Below are 24758 nucleotides of genomic sequence, written 5' to 3'. Positions count from 1 at the left end.
AAAAGGCATGGCAGTTGCTGAAACAGACAACTGTGCCACCAGATTCAACACATGAACACATAAAGATCTAGTATGTTGACCAATGATCCCACTAGCAGAAAAGTAGGCAGATGGGAAGGACAGCAATCTTCTACTGTCCCTGGGTAAGGAGAGAGTAAAGCTAAGGAACAACTCCTTCCTTCAAACTGCACTGTCGGTACAGAAAGGCTGTTCATGTATGCAGGAAAGACTTCAGTAAGCCAAGAGTCCATAACACAGTACGTGAATTCTGAACTTCTTAGCTACAGTTGGCACCAATTCTCAAGGCAAGGAACGAATACACAGGCTGGGTTGGGGACCAAGTTGGGAGCAGTGTGGAATAGAAGGAGGAATTCTCAACACTTGAACAAAGCAACACATTGAGCAGTAGACAATCTCTGGAAAGCTGCAGGCTCACTATCGTACAAATTTTAAAAGAAAAGAAATATAAAAACTCAGTTTTCATAATCTTTATTGGCAAATTCCTAGTAAACTTAAAATGAAATTAGCTGTACATACTCTGTAGGGAGGCAAACCAAAGGTATTAAAGGGATCCCTGAAGTAGGTGTAGCTCAGTAGGAGGGGGCCTGCCTAACTTGAGACTGTAGGTTTGATTCCCAGTACCACAAAAATGACCTAAATTTTCACCCTCAAGAAAGAGACTAAAGGAACTAGAGTAACTGGAGAGGAACGGTGTCAACTCTACTTAGACTTCACTCTGGTCCTCAGGGCTGATGAGAGATCTGATAAACACTACAGAGAGATGACCAGTAGACAAGATATACGAATGGGTGACTCCTGAAGCAGTCCAGATGCCATATTAACTGTGGCCTCCTTTAACTGAGTGGCTCTTCCGTGCCAACACGAGTGCAGGTGCAGGCACAAAGGGCAAAGTCAGTACTTACCATCAAGTCTGCAAAGTCAAGTGGAGAACAACAGCATTTACAACATGCGACAGACTCCTGACACAGGAGGCTACAAATTAACCAGTGGCTGAAATAGCACAATCCAAGTGTGAAGCAGAAAAGAAGGCCTTCCGGACAAGCGTGTGCCTGGGCCACAGCACACATGGTGGAGCCTGAGAGGTCACTACTTTGTACACTTGTATAAAGCAATCACTCCTAAAAAAAATAAGTAACTAGTAAATGCCATAACTGACCAGAAATACAGAGGGTTATTTCACACACACAAAAGAAGACATGTCAGTCAGGAAAAATATTATGACTCATTTTATATAAAAATTTTTAATCTTTATGTTTAAACTATAGACTATACATGATTTGGAAAGGAGACTGTAGCAAACAATGATCAAAGAAGAATCATCCGCTCTATGCCTTTTCTTTTATCTGGTCACTCAGAAATATAATGTTATCTGGAAAGAAACCAAAGCGTAAGAGTTAGTTTCACAATGCTATCTTCATTTCATTTGATAATCCCCCTCCCATACATCCTTTAGGGGTATTATATAATTTCAAAATATTAAGTAACTTTTGTTGTGTTCATGAGAGATACACAAAAGAGGCATAAAATAAATAAATAAACAAACAAATAAGTACAACAGGCTGAAGCTGTTTGTCCAACAATTCAGACTTCATTCTAGGATGAGACCACTAAGTCTCCCCAACATACTTTATACACAAGGTAAACATCTACAGACCTAGCCGAGACTAGTACACCCACCCATAAACAAGAGGACCAAGAAGACATTCCACATGCTACAAACATGCAGCAAACAGTATGCCCATGGCCACCTAGCAACTGCAAGTTTACTTGCTTTTAAGAAGATAAAATTATTTTAAATTTGAAAAATTAATTTCATATACTGATTTTTTTTGGGAAAGGCTTTAAGTATTACAAAATAAAGCATTTTTATCCAAAACCAAACTAACAAAATTGGACAATGTGATGATTATTCCAAAGAAAATTAGCTAAAAACAAGCAAAGATAAAGAGGTTACGGAGCATTTCTTTGGTAACTATAAAATCATGTGAAGACAGTTATTGCAACCGTCACTTCATGACTGCACAGGACGATGACTTGAAGGAATAAAATGGAAGTCACTACCAAAAGCCAAGAGTGCCATCTACTGGTGTGCTTCTGCTTTTGTTTTAAAGTTAAATATGGTCCCTAGGTGAAAAGGGGTGATGGTGCATGCCTTTAATCCCAGAACTTGGGAGGCAGAGGCAGGAGGATCTCTGTGAGTTAGAGGCCAGCCTGGTCTACAGAGCGAATTCCATGACAGGCACTAAAGCTACACAAAGAAACCCTGTCTTGAAAAACCAGTAAGGAAAAAAAAAGAAGATGAAGGAGTTGATAAAACTGAAAAAATAAACAACAATAAAAAAAAACCCTAAAGATTAATTTAGGATGGTAAACATACTTTTGAATTTTTTAGATTAATCTCTATATTTGCTAGTGTTTACAACATGAAAAACAGGACTTGCTTTTGAGATTATATTAATATACATAAACAAAAAAGTTAAATGTAATCAGAAAAAAAACATCAAATAGATACTTCCTTCCAGAATCACTGAGTGCTCGTCATCAACAGAGTCACCTGAGCAGACCAGTCCCCACCATGACAAGACAGTGGAACTGGACAATGTGAGCTGTCTCCACGGCTTAGTCTGTAACACCTCAATCACTCAAATATACAGAGTTCATCTGTAAACCTGGCTTACAGTGGAACACAAATGGAGTTTAAAAAATAGCTACATTGGTTTTCAAAGTCAAAATATTTTCCAAAAAAGATTACTATTAGAAAAATATGTGATTATTGCTTAAAACAACTTATAATTTACCAATATGAATATTGGTTAAGACATAAACAAGTAAAAGAGAAAGTTTAAAAAAAGAAAAGAGTTTAGATCATGAGGAAGCTGGAATAAACCAACAAAAGTTGAATCTAGTGACAACTCTTTAAAAATGCTACAAGAGGCCCATTGGTGGTGGCGCACACCTTTAATCCCAGCACTCGGGAGGCAGAGGCAGGCGGATCTCTGTTACAGAGTGAGTTCCAGGACGGGCTCCAAAGCAACAGAGAAACCCTGTTTTGAAAAGCAAACAAACAAACAAAACAAACAATGCTGCAATAGTCTCAACACTGGGTGAGATAACAGTACTACAATTAAAAAAAAAAAACCTATTTCTTTCGTGGATACCAGTTAAAATTTACAAATAAAATAGAGGAAAAGCGGCCATTTGAGCCAATGCGGCCAATTAGTGATAACTGCTGGACCGCGAGGTTGCCTCGCTTTGTTATTCTATTCACATACGCCACACAACCAGGCAGTTTTTAATGATATCACTTAATTATAGCATATCTCAGTAGCTCATAAACACTGAAGAATTACAGAAAGTTTTTTTTTACTCCTATCTATAAGAAATGACTTTCTTGCTGGGCGGTGGTGGTGCACGTCTTTAATCCAAGCACTTAGGAGGCAGAGGCAGGCGGATCTTTGTGAGTTCGAGGCCAGCCTAAACTACAGAGCAAGTCCCAGGACAGGCTCCAAAGCAGTACAGAGAAACCCTTTCTTGAAAAACCAAAAAAAAAAAAAAAAAAAAAGTGGTTTTTTTGGTGTTTATATCAATAAAAACAGAATAACTAAACTGAGGTTTTTAGTCACTTATTCAAGAATAAAAATATCTCATTAAAAGATGTATTTTAATAACATGTTAATTTGCATTTAACATTAAAATTTGTCAAAACCAATACCAATGAAAAGATTACTTTTTTAATTAAATGATCGGAGTCAAATTGGTAAGTTACCTAGACTTCAAAACTCTACATCTAATTTTATACAGAAACATTTTTCACGTTGACTTACAGATAGATAAACAGCTGCACTGTTTCCAAGGTTCAGAAGTTTGAACTCTCCACAGTGCACTTCAGTCTCAAGCTTTATCTCTATGCAGTCCACGTTGTTTTATATTGTGTTTAAAGACAACAAATGTTTTTAAATTTCAAATGAAGCTGCTGCACTTTAAGTTTCAAAGTTTTATATAAATCACAAGTTCCTAACATCACAGCTCTGCAACTGCCTTGGCACATGCCTATTCTTATGTGTCTTTAAAGGACACTTAAGATTAAATTCTTCCAAGGCTTAGCAGCATGTACTCGAATGAGCACCTCGATTTTATACTCAAAGTTCCTCCTGAACTAAACATGTGGGTATAGAGAAGATTCTGAGAAGAATAAATAAATGTAGACAGCCTTAGCAAACAGTAAAATAGAATCACAAAGGTCCCCTGGTGAGGTCCCTGCACTGACAGCACAGGTACTCACAGCCCCAGCGAATGCTGCTCATAGCGCACCAAGCACAGTGAGCACACAGGAAAGCCGTCTACCACTGCTTACCAGCTATGATCGTCGTTGCCTGCCGCCTCACGTTATTTTTATCCATGTATTCACCATAGTCCACTTTCCCTTCCACAAATATGCGAGCCCTGATATAAAAACAAACAGTCATTCGTCTAAGAGTCTGATTCTGCCTCACAGAGGGTCAGGCACGGTGACAAGTGCATGCTGAAGATGACACGATGGCTTTTCTAACAGGTCTCCAGTCTCAGGAGTACTAATACACACGACGGCTTTTCTAACGCGTCTCCAGTCTCAGGAGTACTAATACACACGATGGCTTTTCTAACACGTCTCCAGTCTCAGGAGTACTAATACACACGATGGCTTTTCTAACACGTCTCCAGTCTCAGGAGTACTAATACACACGATGGCTTTTCTAACACGTCTCCAGTCTCAGGAGTACTAATACACACGATGGCTTTTCTAACACGTCTCCAGTCTCAGGAGTACTAATACACACGACGGCTTTTCTAACGCGTCTCCAGTCTCAGGAGTACTAATACACACGATGGCTTTTCTAACACGTCTCCAGTCTCAGGAGTACTAATACACACGATGGCTTTTCTAACACGTCTCCAGTCTCAGGAGTACTAATACACACGATGGCTTTTCTAACACGTCTCCAGTCTCAGGAGTACTAATACACACGATGGCTTTTCTAACACGTCTCCAGTCTCAGGAGTACTAATACACACGATGGCTTTTCTAACACGTCTCCAGTCTCAGGAGTACTAATACACACAATGCACAATGTTGCCAGGCGGTGGTGGTGCACTTGGGAGGCAGAGGCAGGTGGATCTCTGTGAGTTCCAGGACAGCCAGGACTGTTAGAGAAACCCTGTCCCAAAACAAAACAAAACAAACAAAAGGATAACACTACCCCGGTATGGTAGGTAGTATTTACCTATAATCCAATATACAGTAATCCAAAACCAGAGGCCTGGGCAACTCAATGAGATCCTGCCTCAAATTTAAAACTTTATGTATGAAGTACAGGAGATGTGACTGCAATACAGCACTGAGCATATGTAAGGCCCTGAGTTCAATTCCTAGTCATATTCATTCTCTCTCTCTCCCTCTCTCTCTCTCACACACACACCATAAATGATACTGTTGACATTTTCCTTCAAATTTCCTGTGTTGAAGAAAAGCTGTGCAATTACCAAAAGAAATTAAAATTCTAGTCACTGCTGAAATTATTTCACATGAACTATTTTAGATCCACAAGTAAACATAAGAAGTACATCCATACAAACATTCTTTTGTCATTCTATGCTTTCAGAAAAGACACTTCTAATACATAATCAACCCAGGCATTCCAAATGAAAATTACTAAGTCTAAAGAATTATCAAATATAACTACTGTGACTATCAGCATAATAACTCTACATCAAACAGCAAATATTCCAGGTTCTCTAAAGACTTCCTGTGGTTGCTCAGAGGTCAGACGTGACCTCCGTGATCCCTCGTCACAGTAGCACAGGATCTCCTAGAGATGTGCTGTAGATGCTTTGTAAAAGTACATGCTGCAGTAGCACCAACTGCATTTCCAGATCCTCCCTCATCTACTTCTGTTTATGTACATACGCTGTTTGTCCTAACATGTCTGCAGGCTAAAAACCACAGAGACTTTCCATGAACATGATATTAAGGAATAAATACATGTTAATGTCAGTACTTAGGAACAGTCAGACAAGAGAACATTTGCTATCAACTCTTCGGGCCATTCAATCCAAAGACCCTTTCTTTAACTTACCCCTTTTTCACATACTGATATGCCAAATCTCTGAGGCCTGGTCGAAACACTGATATTCTGTGCCACGTTGTCTTCTGACTGACATCACCTAAACCACCAGGTATAGGAAATGGGGTTACAGATGCCCGCAGATAACACAAATGCCAACAACACAGAACATGTCCTGAGAAGACAAGCTTATAATATCTAAAAGAAAGAATAAAGACTGACTTCACCTAAAAGTAGCATTTCTAATGTTAGATAAGCAGTAATAATGTCTATTTGCTGTTGGTAAAATAAAACTATGGTCTTTTCTACTCACCCATTTGGTATGCGTCACTCTCCCCTGACCGCCACATCTCATTTGTTGCCATAGAAAATATCGTGACCGGGTTTTTTCCTTCCACCTGTCTCATGACAGGGTCCTGCCCAACTCGCCCAAGTAACTGGACACGGTTCAGAGCTGAAATACAAAGCGGAGAGGAAATGAGGCCGAGCCCCAGCTGGTGACTGCACGTTTACGCTCCCTTCCAGTGGGACAGCACCTGGAGGTGAGCTCTGCGTAAGTAATTAGGGTGAGATGAGGGTATGAAGGTAAAGCCTCCATGACGAAATTAGTGTCCCTAGAAGGGAAGAGAGAAGCCATAACAGCCACCGCTCCATCACCACCACAGAAAAACAAGAGAGGGCAACTATCCTCAAACCAGCAAATGGGGACTGACTGGCAGTCTAACCAGGCTGAAAGTCTAGTCTTGGCCTTCTAGCCTGCAGAGTTCTAAGAAATAACTCTCTATTGCTTACGTTATCTGATCTATTCATTAGAGTAGCCAGGATAGTCACACAGGATAAACCCACATCTGAAATTGACAGAAATGCCCAGAGAATGAACAACTACAAATACTGCTTTAGCTTCAACCTCTGCATTATGAAAAACGCAAACTATTGAAGATCAACAAGTTTAAAAGGAAAATACAGGAAGGCAGGGAGGGGAGAAAGGGTTGACAAGAGAGAAAACAGAAAGCAGCCGCACAAAACAAATTTTAAGCTCTTTACCTTGAGCTAAAAGGACAAATCTGGGATTTAAGAAAATCTCTACTATAAAAAGAAGTATTTCTGCGAAAGTATCCTCCGCACCCCATGTAACACAGCCATGAAGGACTGAGCAGGACAGTGGCAGCAGGAGGGGTGGCATCTGGACTGTAAGCTCTGTTTATACTAGGTCCTCACAGACAGAGGCGCAGGGGTAAAACGGACCAGAGATAACGGCGGCACAGTGAAACACACACACAGTTCTACAGTCCTGTGAGAGCATTAGCAGTGCGGTGTGAACAACACGGTAAACTTAGGAATCTGTTACTTACATCGTTCAAGAGCCAAACCGCCGGGCACTTCAGACTCATGCCTTACAAACTGACGAAACACCTAAAGGGAACAACAAGTAATGCAGCTTTAAAATTTTAGTAAAGAAAAATATCAACAGAAGACTTACTCATATTAATTCACCATTTAATCAGTAGTTCCTACAAGTTCCAGGAAAGGACAGCAAAGGAGAATGGAGGATAAAGGAGAATAAAAGAAACCAGTGCTTTCTAATGAATGTAGTCATATATCAATCAAGTAAACATAAAAAGAAATTATCAAACAAGTATCAGAATATTTAGAATACAGTGTATTAATACACTTAATACAGTGATTTAGAATCAGTGTATTAAGTCTCACTCTCAATTGTAGACAATGAGAAATTGGTTAAATGACAAGAAAACAGAACATCCCTTCCATTTTTCGTACGTCTTTCTGACACTGCAATAGGCACTGTGGATAAAACTTAGAAGGTCTATAATAAAATTGTTTTTCCTGATTGGTTGATCAAAATTCATAAGGATAGGATATCTCAGATGACTGGCCTAGAGTGTTTCATGAGCAAAAATGATAACACTGATTTCTCGAGGCTGCTGCAAAAGGTCAACAGCTTCTAGTGAGCCTGGTCCAGTGGAACACTTCATTCTTTCAGCACAAAGAAAAACAAAACAAAATAAAATTTTTTACAAAAGAAAAGAATAAGTAAAAAAGTTCAAAGTATGGCTATGAAGTCAGTTACCAAAAAAGGATATACACAATCAAAAAACAGCATCACTTAATATGCTAAGAGAATTACCTATTAGCAGTTAATCCTAAACTATCAACTCAATGTCAAATTATCCTACCTTAGAACCAAGGAAAATTAAGCTCAGAGAGTACCCACCTGTCCAGGACACTAGGAATTAAGTGGTAATTTATGACTTAGAACTCAGGGCTGTCTGACACCAAGGTTGTTTTTCCAACTTGCCCTCTGCTGCTATCTTAAAGACAGTCTGTTCTACCAGAAAGGTAAGAAGAATTCACATCAGCACACTCAAGAGTTCAGAGAGCGACACGCTGGAAGACAGAAACATTTCCCTAGTGGATCTGCCACACAGGAGAGAAAGGAGCTGGCAGGCCAAAGAATTCTCTTCTTAGAACAAACAACAGAAAGAAAATGAACTTATTCAGAACACTGGCTAGCTAGACAGTTAACAGGACTCCCAGCCACTTCAGGCAGTGGGCAGAGGGTGATGCCGCCCGTTTTGAAGTTCTCACCCTGTGAGTGAGCCACTCTGAAGGCAGTTCTCTGGCATATCACTGCTACCACTTAAGAAGGGTCATCTCAACTGTTTGTGCTCAGGCCTGTGAGGGCTGTTGTGTACATAATTTCGTTATGCAATCTTTCCATGCGAATAAGGGCAGAGACGGGGCTGCAGCTCTGAGGTGTCGGGTTACCACACTGATTTCTAGACCTAGCTTTTAAAACATTCCCTGCTGGGGACCTGTTTCCTTCCCTGGTCTTTTAATAATGACCATCTCGCTCCATAGCACTAAACTCCACATCCATTCCTGAAGTGACCTTGAGTATATAACACTATCTACTACTCAGGATAGATACAAGAATAAGATGTTTCTCCAAATACAGGATCCAACTGCTAATCAGCTCCTATGTCATCATCACAGAAAATACTAATCTGAGAGATCAGAAAAGCCAGAGCTCATTGTGTTACAGAATAACAATATGCCTCATTTTAGGCACACACACACCAATCACAATTCAGTAGAAAAGCAGAAATAGGAAAAAGTGCAAACTTTTACCTCATATTTGGTTTCAAGATAATAACATACTATAACTTCTTCATTTAAAAAGACTAAAAGCATGTGTAGATTAAAGCAGGGACCTAAGGCTAGGTCAAGTAGAAAGTAAGATGGAGATGACAACAGGTTTTTATAGGAATTTGACTTATTAGCCTTCACAGAGATTTTACATTAGAATTTACAACTTGGTACCCACATGCCACAATGAGGAAGAATGGCAATGGAAGCCTTCTGAAGACTGGCCAGAGCAGAGGACACCCAACTAGGTGGCAGAATGATATCTGTGGCTGGTAGAGGTGGGAGTGGGAAGGAGAAGGGACAGAAGGTCAGAAAAGAGACCAGAGTCATATGGAAAAATGACGACAACAACAAAGCCAGCTATGGTGGTGCATGCCTGAATTACCAGCACTGGGAAAGTAGGGGCAGGTATATGAGATGCAATCTCAAAAAAATAAATAATATAATAAAAACTTTAAATAACGAAATGCATATACTAACGTATGCACAAGTAACAAAAACATTTGTTAAATTAATGATTCATATTACATATGCGAATACATTTTAAAATCCTTTTTGATTCAGTAAACATTATGAGCAACACACACACAATCCATCCTGAACCTTTCCCACCAAATAAACACATATAAGATGATGGGTAAGCTTCAGACTCTTTTGCTTATGTATCCGAAAGCAAAAGGAAAATCAGTGGCTACAGACGATGAAAACACAGCACTAACTAATGTAGAATAATGTAGAAAAATGACTACCTGTAACACAGGTCTTCGAAACATGGCTTCGGTTTTGCTTACAATCTAGCCGTTAGCCTTTTCCTGAAGAAAAAAAGAGAGAGAGAGAAAGAAGATAAAGCTAACGCTACAGTACTCATCAAGAACACATGTTCGCTAAGTCCTAGGATTCTAAGTGCATTCGATTGTATGTGCACTTGATTTGCAATCACATCTTCGCAATTTGGTGATTTCCTTTCCTTTTAAAACAAAAACAGAAAGAGACAAAAGAAACTGTATGGTTTGGAGTCTCAACTAACTGCTCTGTCCAATAACCAGCAGGAGGAAAAAAAGGAAAACCTGTTATTCTCACTTTCAACCCATTGTCTGTTAAAATTTCTTTAAAATGCAAGTTCTCTTAGAGAATTTTTAAAATTTGTTCAGTTATTCTAAGTCCCTAAAACTATATCTAGCAAACGGTAAGGGCTCAATAAACACTGCTATTAAAGGACTCAAATACAAAAGTCGTTACAGTAAAAACTCAAGCGTCTCTGCTCCCGGTAGCGCAGAGTATGCCCTCCCTCCCCCAGCCCCCAGCCTCGCTATGGGGAGAAGCTGCTGCCCTTTCCCTCAATTGGCGCTCGCGGACAACACGGGCAGCAGAGGGGACACTCGGCCTCCTGCAAGGAACCGCACACCTCCTCCCGACTCCGCACGAGTGCGTGCACTCGGCACACACAATTCTGCCTCTAGCTGCCCCCTGCCCTCACCTGAGACGCAACACCCGACCGCAACCCGGCCACGGCCCCCTTCCGGCGCAAGAGCTCCCGATAGGCAAGGGAAAACAGGAAAGCGAGGGTGTACGCCATTGAAATGCTGCCGGCTGATATCCAGGGAAACACGACCCCTCAACTTAGAAGTTCCTGGAACTTCTTGCCAGACGGAAGTGGGTGGGTCGACGACGCTTCTGGCGTAGGTTTGTTTTTTTTTTTTCCTTCCCTGAATGATTTCCACCCTCAGGGGTTTAGAATAACTGAACAAATTTTAAAAACTTATATTTTAAAGAAATTTTAGCGGACAATGAATTGGAAGTGCGAATAACGGGTTTTCTTTCTTTTTCTGCTGTTTATTGGACAGAGCAGTGCCCTCGCACGGGCTAACCAAACTCTCTGCCCCTGAACTGTATTTCCAGCCCTGAACTGAAATTATTTGATGATGTTCCCAGCCTGAGACAGGGAGCAAGGTAGGTGAAAAAAAACATAGTTCAACCCCTGGAGGAGCTAAAACCCCAAGTTTCCTAACGCAGTAAGACTGGAGAACTAAAACAAGGGCTAAAATCGTATAATTGAAGGGCTATTAAAAACTAGGTGATGTGGATACGTTAATATGTTAAGTCAAAATTTAATTCAAGAAATACGTGAGGAGCAAAATAGTTAACATTTTTATTAAATACAGGTTCCGAGGCACAAGGAAAGTGGGCCTTTATATTGCATGGTTTTGTGTACTTTTCTAAACCATTAAAAGTTGATTTTAAATTTCTAAACATTTTATAGTGAAAGACCCCCAGTGCTGGAGAGACTCTCAAGTCTCGGGATAATACGACCCCCTAGTAACTCACGAGACACCGTCCTTGCTGCAATCAAACGAGGTGTGACGAGATGAGCTGAGAACCAGTGACTGGGGCCGAGACTCATAACCCACGCAGGGGGAGAGTTAGACCCCGAGTGACCGGGAGAAGCGATTTTTAAGGGAAGAAACCACAGCCCAGTGATCCGGAATTGGCAAGGAGTGTGTCACAGAAAATTCCGAAAATACCAGTGAAGAATACAAGGGGGCAATCCCCTGCCTCTCAGGACCACTCCCAAGGTCATAATCAGCTAGTTTTAAGAACTGTTGTGGTTATGACATCTCTTCACAACAATAGAAACCCCAGCTAAAACAATTGCCCTTTTAAGACATAAGAAAAAAATCTGAACTATTTAACATGATTTTCAACTTAATTTTAACCTGTTCTGAAGTCTGGCTCACTAATGGTATGTTTATAGATGTTTACCCCCTCCCCATATTTACACCGTTGCAAAGTTGATTTCTTGAAATAGAAAGGTACAGTATTGGAGCCTTGCACTGCTATTTGATAACACACCCCACCTACTACATTACTTCCATGCCTTCTAATGGCTTCCTCTTTAAAATCCTGCCTCTGCTTTGTGGACAAGGCAAAGGAAAAACTAAATTTACCTTTGCCTCCAGAGTGAAATTCCCTGCCCCTATTGCAAGCTTTGTTTTAATGGTGCCTGACTTGAACTTTGGGGTATTCGTAATTGTTTTTCTAGGTTACACACCCTTTCTTGTATGTGAAGAATATAGCAAACATTGTTTAAATAAAAATGTAGGCATTTCCCTGCAAATTGAGGGCACCCCTGGGCAAACACTTAAAACTGTATAAATAGCACCTGAATGAATGGGCTGCCTTGGCTGAGCCCTGTTTCCACGCAGAAAGGAGTCTCCACGTTCTCTTTGATGCTTGACTGGAGAGGTTGCGAGTGCTCCTCTGTAGTAGGAGCTGTGGGCCTCTTCCCACAGCCCGGCTCCCACATGGCTAGCTTTACACCAGAAATAACAACACACAAACTGTATTCATTTAAACACTGCTTGGCCCATTAGCTCTAGCCCTTACTGGCTAATTCTGATATCCCAATCAACCTATCTCTAATAAACTGTGTAGCACCGGTCTTACTGGGAAAGATTCAGCATGTCTGACCTGGTGGCTTACTTCATCGCGTGCATCTGCCCGGGAAAGGGGAGCATGGCCTCTGAGCTCACTTCCTCTTCCTCCCAGCATTCTGTTCTGTTTACTCCTCCCACCTATATTTTAACCTATGAGGGCCAAGCAGTTTCTTTATTATAATTAACCAATGACCTTCCTCCATCACTCCTCCTTCATTTATTTTCCTTTTTGACAAAAATTGTATTATATGTGTAGTTGTACAATTTCAGGGAGGAACTGTAAGGTGAAGCATTTCTCCTGTTAGTGGATCCTTCCCAATGCAGCATACACTTCAGCCTTGGTCAGCTGTCAGTATCCTCAGCATCTGAAATGTACACACTTTAAAGATTCTCTCCTCAACTAGTCACCCTCTCCCCCTTTTGCATATTGTAATATAAATGACCATGAAGGAGCCTCACCCCCATTGATAAGTTCCTAGAATGTGAAGAACCTGCTAAGAATATACAGGTTGCCTTGAACAAACACAAGCTTCACAAAGGCTCAAGTCTCAGGACAGAAAAAAAAACATGAATGGAAATATTTCAGGCAAATTCAAATATTCTGAAATGTTGAGGAACCTTAAAAAATTTAACTAAGCTGAAAAAATGGCTCAAATGTTTTGTTAAAGATACAAAAATTTACAATTTGCTCCAGTGTCATTATAGGGGAACCAGGAACCCTTTCCATAGAGAGAGAGAGAGATGAGGCATGTGGTGGTTTGAATGGGAATGGCCCCTGTAGACTCATATGGGAATGTTTAGTTATCAGGGAGTGGAACTGTTTGGGAAGGACTAAAAGGATTGGATGTGTGGTTTTATTGGAATAGGTGTGGTCTTCTTGGAAGAAGTGAAAAACATGCTACTACTGACCTACATTTTCTCTTAATTATAAGAAATTGTAAAATAAAGTTCACATCCTTTGTCCTTTCACATTACAAAGAAGAATGCTTTACCTATGTTTGTCTTTGGACAATATAAAAGTCTTTATTTAAAAATGTTCTGTTTCTCTAAATGTACACAGAGGGAAAGATTTGGATTAAAATATGTTAAAAGCACAGAAAACAAAGAAGTTCTGGTTAAACAAAATCAAGAGAACCTGGTGATGATATTCAAAAAGTTAGTAGGAGTCAGCCACAGGAGAGCAGGACGTGGGGAACAGCCACAGGAGGGCTAGAACACATGGCGAGCAAGTACATCCAACTTCCCTAGACCTCTGCTGATTTTGTTTGAGAAGTTAGTAAGCAGCTCAGAGATGTCCACTTTATGGTCTTACTTCTAATTGTTTCATATAATGATAGCATTTTATTGACTAATACAAAATCAGATAAGAGACTGCTTCTATCCGGAAGATATATTGGGCAAAGGTCTGGCACTTGGAGAAGTAGATACACCCTGGGAAGCACTGCTGAAGTATAGGCAGCTTTCTCTTGTGAGCTGGTATTTAAAGCTGTATTTTATTCCTTTCTATGTACAGAGAAAGTTCCCTGGATCCACAGCAAAGAATAAGTTATGGCAGCTTCTTGACTGAAAGGCTAAAATAGTGTGTTTCTGTTCCTCTTTCAATTATGGGATATGTTTCTCATTCTTCACCAGAAGTCCTGAGTAAATGGCACTAGAGATACAACAGTAGGCAAGATGTGAGGCCGTTGCTAAGACACCCTAGAAGTTTGTGGCCTTGCCTGTGGATGCTCCACCAGATGGCTTTTGAAGTCTTCGTACATTCAAGCTGGCTCATTCTTGCATCCGGTATGTCCTCTGAAGGCTTGTGGCCAAAGGCTGGCTGGTGAGAAGTGGCTGGTTATAATTTCCCACAGGTGAATCTCGAGGGTTCCTCACTCATCTCATCAGATGTCTTGTGCTTTTCAAGTCTTCGTGGGCCCAGAGATCGCAGGGTCCCCATGCTGTCTGTCTCTCTGAGATTGCTGAACTTTTTTCAGTTCCCTGCAATCAAAGGAGACAGGCTGGATAAATCCTTCCCTAGTTTAAGGCAGTATTTATAATCACAGCTAATCTCTTTTTATTTCAGTTTTACAAAATCAAGCCCAAGATATTTGCAGAATGAAGAATCAGTTTTAATGATTCTTACTATCATTAAAAAGAATGATACATTCATGGTTCATAAATCACCTTTAAATTAAAATTATAAGTGAACAACTCTTTAGGCAAAATATAAGAACTGTGAGGGCAACAAACCACAGATCTCATTGAAACACAGTTAATTATTGTTATCTGATATACATATAGCAGATATATACACATATATATACTATAAATATGTAATATATATTCAGTGGCTGTTTTCACTCAGACAGGATTGAATCATTACAGGAGAAATCATACGTACTAGAAACCGTGAACCATTTAATATCTAGTCCTTTATAGAACAAGTTTACCACCCTTTGGTCTAAACCAGCAGTTCTCAGCCCATGGGTCATGACACCTTTGGGGGTCGAATGACCCTTTCATAGGGGTTGCTTAAGACCACAGGTAAATACAAATATTTAATTACAATTCATAAAGGTAGCAAAATTACAGTTATGAAGTAGCAATGAAAATAATTCTATGGGTGGGGTCAACACCACATGAGGAATTGTATTGAAGGGTCGCAAGCATTAGGAAGGTTGAGACTCACTGGTCTAGACAGTTTCAAGGTACCATCTGCCCCATCTCTGTGGTTTCTATGATCATTTATACTGAAGAATGACAGACACTTGTACCTCCAACTGAGCCTCACAGAGCACTACACACACCTTCAAGAAATTGTCATGCTTCTGAGCATCATATTTGGGTATTTTGTAGTTTATTATTTAAAATAAAAACTCAAAAAGAGCAATGAGTATGAAGTGGTTTAGGAGTGGCTGTTCAAGTTTTCAAACTAATCTTCCAAGAGGGACTTTGTAGCTAAAGAAAGTTGGACTTCTAAGCAATTTTCAAGCAGGGACCATATTTCATTTTCCTCTTTTTCTTCAATAGTGCACATATGATGCAAAAATCAACTGATAATTTCTTCAAAATTCTACTTAAATGCCATTGCATGACCTCTTCCAGCCACACCCAAATTAATTCCCATTTGTTTTATGAGGGAATAAATTAATAAATGATAACAGGCCTATGTCAACTAAGGGTCAGATTGTCTTCTTTGCTCAAAAAAACATAATTCTCTAAATATGTTATCACGATCCGATGTCTGCCTTCTGTCCCTGCAGCTTGGTATTTTCTAAAGAGGTCTCTACTCACTTAAGATCCTCAAACAAGCCTCTACTAAACTAAGATTATCTTAGGTGTTCACCTAACAGTACCTTTGATACCTGCTGTTCCTCAGAGTCCAAGAACTCCCTTGTAACTGGTCTTTCCTTGCAATTCTTTTTCTTGCTTCCTTTGTATTACCTGGGATTCTCTCAAGTTGCCTAGACACAGAGCTACAGAGCCACACACCATAAAACATAGACACTGCCAGGTTTCTTGTGGGCAGAGCGTATGTCTGATGGTGAAGAATGTGCATAGACTTGGATCCCTAGACACACCCTGGCCTAGTCAGATCACTGTGAGTTGCTCCCACAGACCCTTTCTTGGTTTCAACAACCAACATACCTTTCCAGCATGGCTACCTTGGACTTCTCCAAGTCGAGTTGCTTCTGGAGTTCATCTGTCCTTTCCGGGAAGGGCCAAAGAATTTGACTTCTGGTCAGTGCTGCTGCAGAAGGTCTCTGCTGTGGATCAGGGTGGATCATGCTCTGAAGATAGATTTAGGAGCATGGAAAGAAACAGAAGTTTCGATGGTGGCATCATCGCCCCATTCAAGCCAACTTCAGTTCAACATCTACTGCTGGGTCTTGTGAAACTGCTTTTCCTCAGTGAAAACTTGTTCTGCCTTCAGCAGAAGGATCACCCATGTCTAATAAAACCATTTGTCTATACTTAGGACTTGGATTTAATGGTTGTGTTTGAGAGCTAGCTGGTTTGCTGATTTGCTAGTCTAATATTTTAATTATAAAGGGAAAAACTGGAGCTATATCCAAGTTATAGGAAAGGCCAAGACCAAGACCCAGTTCTCCCGACTCAGTTCAGTTTCCTTTCCACTACACTGCACTCCTTTGTCTCTTAGTGACTTTGAAAGATCACTTACCTCAAGGCAGACAGCATCTGTAGCCTAAGACGAATTGAATATTATAGCATCACCATGTGATTAATAGATGAGCATCTCTCTGTGTGTCACTAATAGTGTCAAAGGGTGACAAATACACTGGACTTTCCGTAACCTTCCACTTGGGATCCAAGTTCAGAGCAAACACCGCCATCCACTCTATAACTGTCCTACAGTTCATTTTATTTGAAACCAGAATAATGCTATCCTCTTCCTGGGGATGTTGTGAGGGTTAAGTCAATTAGCACAAAGTATACAGTATACATAGCACAGGGCTAACACTTTGATACCCAGTAAATATGAACTAGATATGATTCACTTACATGCATAATATATAAGTGTATATATACATATATGAATGAATGATTAGGCTATGAACAAAAGAGCAAGAAAAAGGTTTTCCTCTTTCCAGGACAGAAAAAATGAAAGTAGAAGGAAGAATCAGTAACTGCATTTGAAGTTTGCAGGTAAAAAATGTAATGTTTAAGGAAGTAGGTATTTCTAAAGCATTGTTAGGGACCCTAACCAACCTTGTTTTCTAACCCATGATTTTTTGAGAGGGTGACTCTAAATCTTCCTGATAGTATTAAGGTTGTTGGGGTGTGTTTTTGGTACTGCTTTGTTTTGTTTTTATAGCTGTCTTTGTTTCAATATAATATTCCCCTTTATTATCATTATGCATACTTATGTAGAAAAACCAATATCACAGGTTTTTAAATTGACATCATGCCTTTTCCCTAGTAGCTCAAGTAAGTGGTATTGTCAATTACCAAAGCATTGCTTATTGTTTTAAAGATCCTCATGAGGTGATTCTTTTAGAAACTCTGTCATAACTGACCATTGACAACAGTGCAAACCTGATGTTGGAAGGGAAAGACAAGGTTTGAATTTAGAATGACCAATTATCAACAAAATACAAGAGCCCCTCTAAGCTTGAATTTCCTCAGCTGCAGAAAGATGTGCCACCTGCCATTTTATGAGGTTACTAGGAAGAACAAATAAAAAGTAGCCGCATGAGGGTATTGTAGAAGTTAAGTTTCCTTAAGAAGTTCCAATCTGTCCTATCTTCTCTGACCTTCCTACTTCCTTCCTCCTGTTCACATGACCCTGACTAAATTCATATTGACCTAACCCACCTCCACCACCACCACACTTCTCGTTTCATTTAAAATAAATATGTCTCATCTTCAATTCATCTCATGAGGTTCACCTTGAGTAGACCATAAAAGTCATCTGAGAGCTCCTGGGCAACCTCTGGAAAGTTCCCCTTGCGGATATGATGCCACATGTCACCGTTACTGGGTAATGACTCTGCTCCTGCAGCCATTGCAATTGTTAACCCCAAGGCAAATATGTCTCCTTTGGGAAGGTGTTGATAATTCTACAAAACAGAAGACAGGGAGACCAGTTAGTCTGCCAAGTAAGTTGAGTCTAAAATGTGACTGGCAGAGGTCTAATTACACGTAAGCTCACAAAACTATGGCACAGTTATATGTACTGAAGTTGCTGGTTTATACCTAAGTAGCTAAAGGGAACATAAACAAACCTTAGTAATATTGCTGTGCCCTGAAAGCCTAGGGTAGAATCTCAGCATCATTTTGTTCTGTCAGATTCACTGAGGCTTAATTGTTTGATGATAATAATGATGATCACAAGAAAATGTTTTTTCCCCTGAGTATTACCCCGAAGGAAATTATATTCTTGCTGGGTCAGACTTCACAGGAATTCTAGAAGATGGATAACGACTAACTGCCATTTTAGTGATCAGAGCTGATGGGTTATCAACATGATAAAGACAAGATGACCGTGAAGGTAGGGTTTCCTTTCTCCTATGCAACCCACTAGACTAAGAATTCTAGAAATTCTAGAAATAGTGAGGGACCTTTAGAAGGAACTGTGTAACTATTGATTCGTTGTTGATGAGATAGCATTCCTGTGCTTTGGGGGAAGTTCTTTACGGTATTTGGTCTCCATTCTGGATGGAAAAGAGACTGTTGAGTTTGAATTATCTACTCTTCATTTGGGGCATCATGAGCCTTCGTCTGAGAGTCAGAAGGTTGAAATGAATTATAAGATTCATTGCACATCTGTAGTCCCAGCTATTGGGGAAGCTAAGGCCAGATGGCCACAAGTTTGCAGCAGCCATATAGACAACATGGCAAGACTCCATGTCAAAAAATTAAAAAGTGGAAAAGAAAATGATTTCCACTCCCGTTTCCCTAATGTATACCTCTCGCAAGATCTCCTTAGCCAGGAAGCGAATATCTCCTTCTTCCACTTTCGGGTTGCTGATTGATGTCACATGGCCCAGGTCACCTTTTAAAAACAGAAAGAGGGTGTTTTAAAGAACATTGCTCTCTTGGAGATGAAGTGAATGCAGTCATCAGCTTATTTAAAGTACTGTGCTGACGGGATAGAAGCAGACTCACCAATTTTATACATCACACTGGCAGAGAGAAACCAGTCAGCCTCATTTTCAGTCACTTCCGGACCTACAGGAGAGTCACTCTGCGACTTATTACAAATGAAGATATTACCTGAAAAAAAACCAGAGTAGACATAAGTAATAATTTCTGAGCTCCCATCCAACAGAGCCTTTCAAGGCCATGACCTTGCAGCTTCCCTCCTCTGGTGTGGTTGTAGAGTGATTATTCATCTTTGTATGTTACATTTTTCTATGATGTGTGTGTGTGTGTGTGTGTGTGTGTGTGTGTGTGTGTGTGATATTCTGTCTCCCTACCTCTGTCTCATTATATAGCTCTGGCTAGCCTGGAACTCATTATGTAGATCAGGCTGGACTTGGATACAGAGATCAACTTACATCTACCTCCTGAGTACACATGTAATCTCTTTCCTCACAGCAGAACAGCCAGTGATGGATAACACCTCTCTAAGCTGAACTGACTCCAATAGTCCCCATCCTCATGGTTACATGCCATTTCAAAATAAACAAAACCCACAAAATAATAACTTCTCCTTAGGTGTCACACTGAAAAGTGACAAACACATTCATTCCATTCACTCTGATCAGGGCTGACTTAGAGACAATATAGCATTAGTTACAAATACAATCAGAATGTAGCTGACACACTCTCAGTTTTCTATGTGGTCAATTTAACATCTAGTTTTATATTTTGATCTATATGAGAAAGTGTCTTTTCCCCTTGAGTCCCCTGTCTTAACAAGAAGATGGCAAAAGATATTTCACTGAGTTTGTTATGGGAAGCGAATGGAAGAAAATAATTCCAGACAACACTATCTTTGAGGTTGAAGGTACACAGGTGCACATTTTCACAATAGTTCATAAAAGACAAAATATGGAAGGAATACGGACAGAAAAAAAAGATACTAACTGGGTTTGATGTCCAGGTGCACCATGCCAAAACTGTGGATGTACTTAAGTCCCAAGGAAACCTGTAGAAGGAGGTCTTTGAGTTTGGCCTCGTGGAAGTGGCTACCAGACTTGGCGTTTTCGGATATCACAGCTTGCAAGCTCCCACCTGGGCAGGAATTGTGGCGAACAACCAGGCACATGAAGAAAACAGATGTGAGTCTCACAGGTGGAAATGACATAGAAAATGATCATGAGAGATTTGACCAATCTCAGTTCCTAGTTAATATAAAACTCCCCACAACGGAGCCAGAGATGCCAGGATTTCAGGACTTTGAAAGAAGAAAATGAGATTCTAGTTTCTCAGTATGTGGCCAGATATATAATATGTAGCTCCCTGTGTCAGATATGACAACTAACATTTTAAGAGAGGTACCTAACTATTAACCATAGGACGATCAAGCCAACTTGGGTAGTTACTATTGGTGTTTATAATCAGTTCCAAGTCAATGTCAGGATAGTCGTTATAGAGCATTATTAATTTTACTGTGACCCCTATTCCATGAATAATAGATCATAAAATTAGAAGTTTAATGGTTGTGACTCAAAATTTAAAAACTCCATATATGCCCGAATCCAGTTCGAGCCCCAGTGTTTGTACATTGACTGTAAACTATCTTGACTTCTCTGTCATCAATAAGACATAAGTCCTGGGGCTGGAGAGATGGCTCAGCGGTTAAGAGCATTGCCTGCTCTTCCAAAGGTTCTGAGTTCAATTCCCAGCAACCGCATGGTGGCTCACAACCATCTTTAATGAGGTCTGGTGCCCTCTTCTGGCCAACAGACATACACACAGACAGGATATTGTATACATAATAAATAAATAAATATTAAAAAAAAAGACATAAGTCCTGAGCTCTTGCCACCCCTGGACTTGGACACTCACCCTAAGGTGTTAGGATGTCTCTGAACACTTTGTTCAATGAATTAGAGTTCATGGACAAGAGGTCTTCAAATTTAAGTCTTGGCTCCTACCAGCAGGTACAAAGCCTAGAGTCCTATCTAAAAGTAGGGTCTAAAAGAACAGCGTTAAGGATGTCTGTGCTTAAAAGTATTCCATGTAAACATTAAAGGCCAATTTGTCATGCTAAAATAAGTACATTCGGTAAGAAAAATCCACCCTTTTCAACGCATACAACGAGATGATAAAAGGTTACTTCTCTAGGAATCTTAGAAGAAGGATTTACATAAGGAAGACAAATATTTTCAATTTTGCTAAAAGTGAAACTGAATTTGTAGGTGAGGTTAGTACATGTCAACAAGGAGGGGCTGCATCCAGGAGACTTGTACTGGCTGCAGCCAGCCTGGGCATTCCTAAGTGGCAAGAACCACATCTCACTCACATTCCTCTGGCTGAGACTGGAGTATAGTGCACAGTTTTCTGAATTAGATGTTTGCCTTGGCCATAGAGAAAGCAAGTAAGTTAAGGACCTCCGTCAAAACACAGTCTAAGAATGGAGTCACATGAGAACTTTGAGCAACTGGGAGAAAACTCCAAGAAAACAAGAGTCTTGGAACCTAAGTTTCTTCAAAACACAGAACTGTTCTTGGAATGTGTTTCCGTGCTCCTCCCAGGTGTAGCAGATAGGAGTGAGTTCATTTCGGCTGCTGTTACACATGTGCATTGTGGAAAAATGTGTTTCTGCCATGTGCAGCTTGTCTTTGTGATTGTAAATCAAAAGCATTTTACCCCTTGGCAGAAGGAACATCTTTATTTTTTTTAATATTTATTTATTTATTATGTATACAATATTCTGTCTGCAGGCCAGAAGAGGGCACCAGACCTCATTACAGATGGTTGTGAGCCACCATGTGGTTGCTGGGATTTGAACTCAGGACCTTTGGAAAGAACAGGCAATGCTCTTAACCGCTGAGCCATCTCTCCAGCCCGAAGGAACATCTTTAAAACGTACGTGTTTTCCTCTGTGCTAGCAGGGCCTAAACATATCACAACAAATAAAGAGCATATAACTTCTAACAATAAATGTAAAAAGCCGGTTAACAATGCAACGGAATATTTCATTCAGACGGATATCCTCACAGTATCCTTTCATAGTGTTGTTGATATTACTGATAATGTTCTGCTGACAGGGTTGTTCCTTGTTTGTTCAGTGGGAAAATACAACCATTTATGACATTCTAAGGTGGATGCTGACCCTGATGTGTCCTCTTATTCTAACAAATAGGACCAAGAGTTGGCTTTATGGAATTTCAATGGCAGAAGATTCACATACACAAATATCGTCATTACAGAGAGATAAATAGTCTAACCCAAAATTGGTTGAAATTCTGGGAGCTGTTGAATCTATTGGAGAACTTTTAGTTGTCTAGGCTCTTCCAGGGGTGACTTTCAAGATATCTTGACAAGGGTCAAGGAGGAGAGGCCATCTGATTGATTCGGGCTTAAGAGGGAAAGCTGTGTGACATGGGTCTCTACTAATAGTCATCTAATATGTATTTGTAAGACTCTAAATCACTTACAGTATCATCTAAATTAAAATCACAGCCATACAGCTGGGCAGTGGTGGCACAGGCCTTTAATCCCAGCACTCGGGAGGCAGAGGCAGGCGGATCTCTGTAAATTCGAGGCCAGCCTGGTCTACAGAGTGAGTTCCAGGACAGGCTCCAAAGCTACACAGAGAAACCCTGTCTCAAAAAAAAAATCATGTCTGTATATGCCAGAGTCAGACTACTAGTCCGAGGCTAGGAGATGAGCAATGAAATGGGAAGACATGGGATGAAAAGAAGGAAGGAAAAGTAGGGGGTGGAGCCTTGAAGGAGGAGGAATGAGGTCTTGGAAAAGTTCCACCTATAGAATTACAAATTGCAAAATCAGTTAAACATCACTGAATGGGCACTCTGTGAAGGTAGTGGGGTCAGTGTAGTGAGCCTATTCCCTGCAACCTACCACTTCTAACCTGAAAGCCACCCAGCGGGTTTTTAAAGTCCTGGATAGTACTGCTACCTTTGGTCTTGCTGACACTATTTCCTACCACAGGATCACCCATATTGGGTTTCCTACTGTCTGTTAGGTCAGACCCACTCTCAGTTCTTTGCCTTTAGCCCGCCTGATGTTCCAACAACTGGAAACCTTCCCTCTGATTTCCTAAACTAACCTTCTGAAAGGTCTAACTCAAGCCTTGCCTCCTTTATGAAATCAGACGCTGTTCTATTTTTATTATGCATCAGGTATTGACTCTGCTAATATTTCGCCTGTGCTATTGTCAATTCTCAAATGACTTCTGTAATAAATATTACCATCCATTTATGCCATTTTGAATGGCATCCCAGTAATTAATTATACAGGCAGTGAGCATCAGAGTTGGGCTGTAAACATAGGCCCCTTCCAGTACCCTGTCGTATTTCTCTGACTGCTTCTTTACCCATGACTGTACCAGACGGCTTTGTTCCAGATTGTTTGGTACAGCACCTGGAAGGATTTATCAATTCTTCACAATCTTGAGTATTTCTCTATCTAGAGCTTAGTAGAGGGTCAGACTTAGGGAAGGCATCCAGATGCCAAAATAAAGTAAAAGATTGGAGTAGAAGCAACCTCCCCATTGACTGTACAGCATATTAACATTTTACTCTGCTAGTTAATCTTCCTTATTTCATACTCTGTGCTAATAGCAAAAAATCATGGAAAGCAAACGGTTTTCCTTCTAGAAAAAAGGGAGGAGAATAAAGCAGGGTGCTTCAGGTTTTAATATGAGGGAGTTGGGAAGAAAAGGTGATTAAGAAAAGTCTTAATCATAAGCATAAAGAAAGGTTGCACCTCCCTAAGGACTATTAGAGCAAAAGGAAGGGGTGTGGTGAATTTAGAAGTGTGGGGAGGGGGAGACGTGCAAAGACCACAGCTTAAGGCTGGAGCATCTTTTCTATAAAGGAAATGATTAAAGAAATGCCAGGTTGTTGTTTTGCAATATGTGTGTGCCATTCCTTGGCCTTTCACAGCAGGATTTGCTCACTCACTTAGTTTTCTGATAGAGAAGCTTTGTTACACGTCATTATACTTCAAGGCCAGGCTGGATGACTATACCTGGGGCCTTCAGGGTGCAATGAAAGTACCGGAAGACAGACATAGAAACACTCAGGGTGGCTGTGGGAAGGAGGATTTTCAAATATTCTGTGGTCAGAGTATGTACTGTTACCCCTAAAATTAGAATGGATTTTACTCAGCTTATGAAAAATACACCTGAAAGCACCAAATTGGGTCACAGCACCATCCCATTGCCTGTACTGTGGTGAGAACAAGTAAGCTCAAAGGTTTGGAGCAGCAACAACATGAAAGACCCCTAGACTCAGAAATCCCTAGAAAACTAGGTGAGACACTGAAAGCCTTACCAAACCAATTATAACTAGGACCTTTATTCTAACCTTCCCCCAAATGGTATGATTTATACCTTTCCAGTACCTGACAGATGGTAACAGAATTGTTTAAGCTGGTATGGTAACATTTT

At 40.3% G+C, this 24758-nt stretch overlaps 2 protein-coding genes across 2 annotated transcripts in view; both read right to left on the bottom strand.

Moving 5' to 3' along the window:
• Window positions 1–1224: 1224 nt before the first annotated feature.
• Window positions 1225–24758, bottom strand: part of Ssbp1 (single stranded DNA binding protein 1) — a 46647-nt gene continuing 23113 nt past the window's right edge. Inside the window, exons 2-8 of the mRNA XM_075953684.1 lie at window positions 10768–10802; window positions 10040–10102; window positions 7475–7535; window positions 6436–6576; window positions 6135–6222; window positions 4376–4464; window positions 1225–1390 (exon numbers count right to left, since the gene is read on the bottom strand). Coding sequence (XP_075809799.1) covers window positions 1347–1390; window positions 4376–4464; window positions 6135–6222; window positions 6436–6576; window positions 7475–7535; window positions 10040–10063 — 447 coding nt within the window. The 5' untranslated portion in view covers window positions 10064–10102; window positions 10768–10802 and the 3' untranslated portion in view covers window positions 1225–1346. The remainder of the gene's footprint in view (window positions 1391–4375; window positions 4465–6134; window positions 6223–6435; window positions 6577–7474; window positions 7536–10039; window positions 10103–10767; window positions 10803–24758) is intronic.
• Wee2 (WEE2 oocyte meiosis inhibiting kinase) overlaps window positions 14626–24758 on the bottom strand; it is a 32781-nt gene continuing 22648 nt past the window's right edge. The window contains exons 9-14 of the mRNA XM_075953612.1: window positions 20261–20407; window positions 19337–19444; window positions 19138–19223; window positions 18118–18288; window positions 16355–16497; window positions 14626–14704 (exon numbers count right to left, since the gene is read on the bottom strand). Of these exons, the coding sequence (XP_075809727.1) occupies window positions 14626–14704; window positions 16355–16497; window positions 18118–18288; window positions 19138–19223; window positions 19337–19444; window positions 20261–20407 (734 nt within the window). The remainder of the gene's footprint in view (window positions 14705–16354; window positions 16498–18117; window positions 18289–19137; window positions 19224–19336; window positions 19445–20260; window positions 20408–24758) is intronic.

This window comes from Microtus pennsylvanicus, chromosome 19, assembly GCF_037038515.1.
Source record: "Microtus pennsylvanicus isolate mMicPen1 chromosome 19, mMicPen1.hap1, whole genome shotgun sequence".
NCBI classification, from domain to species: domain Eukaryota; kingdom Metazoa; phylum Chordata; class Mammalia; order Rodentia; family Cricetidae; genus Microtus; species Microtus pennsylvanicus.
This window is presented reverse-complemented; position numbering and strand designations above follow the sequence as displayed.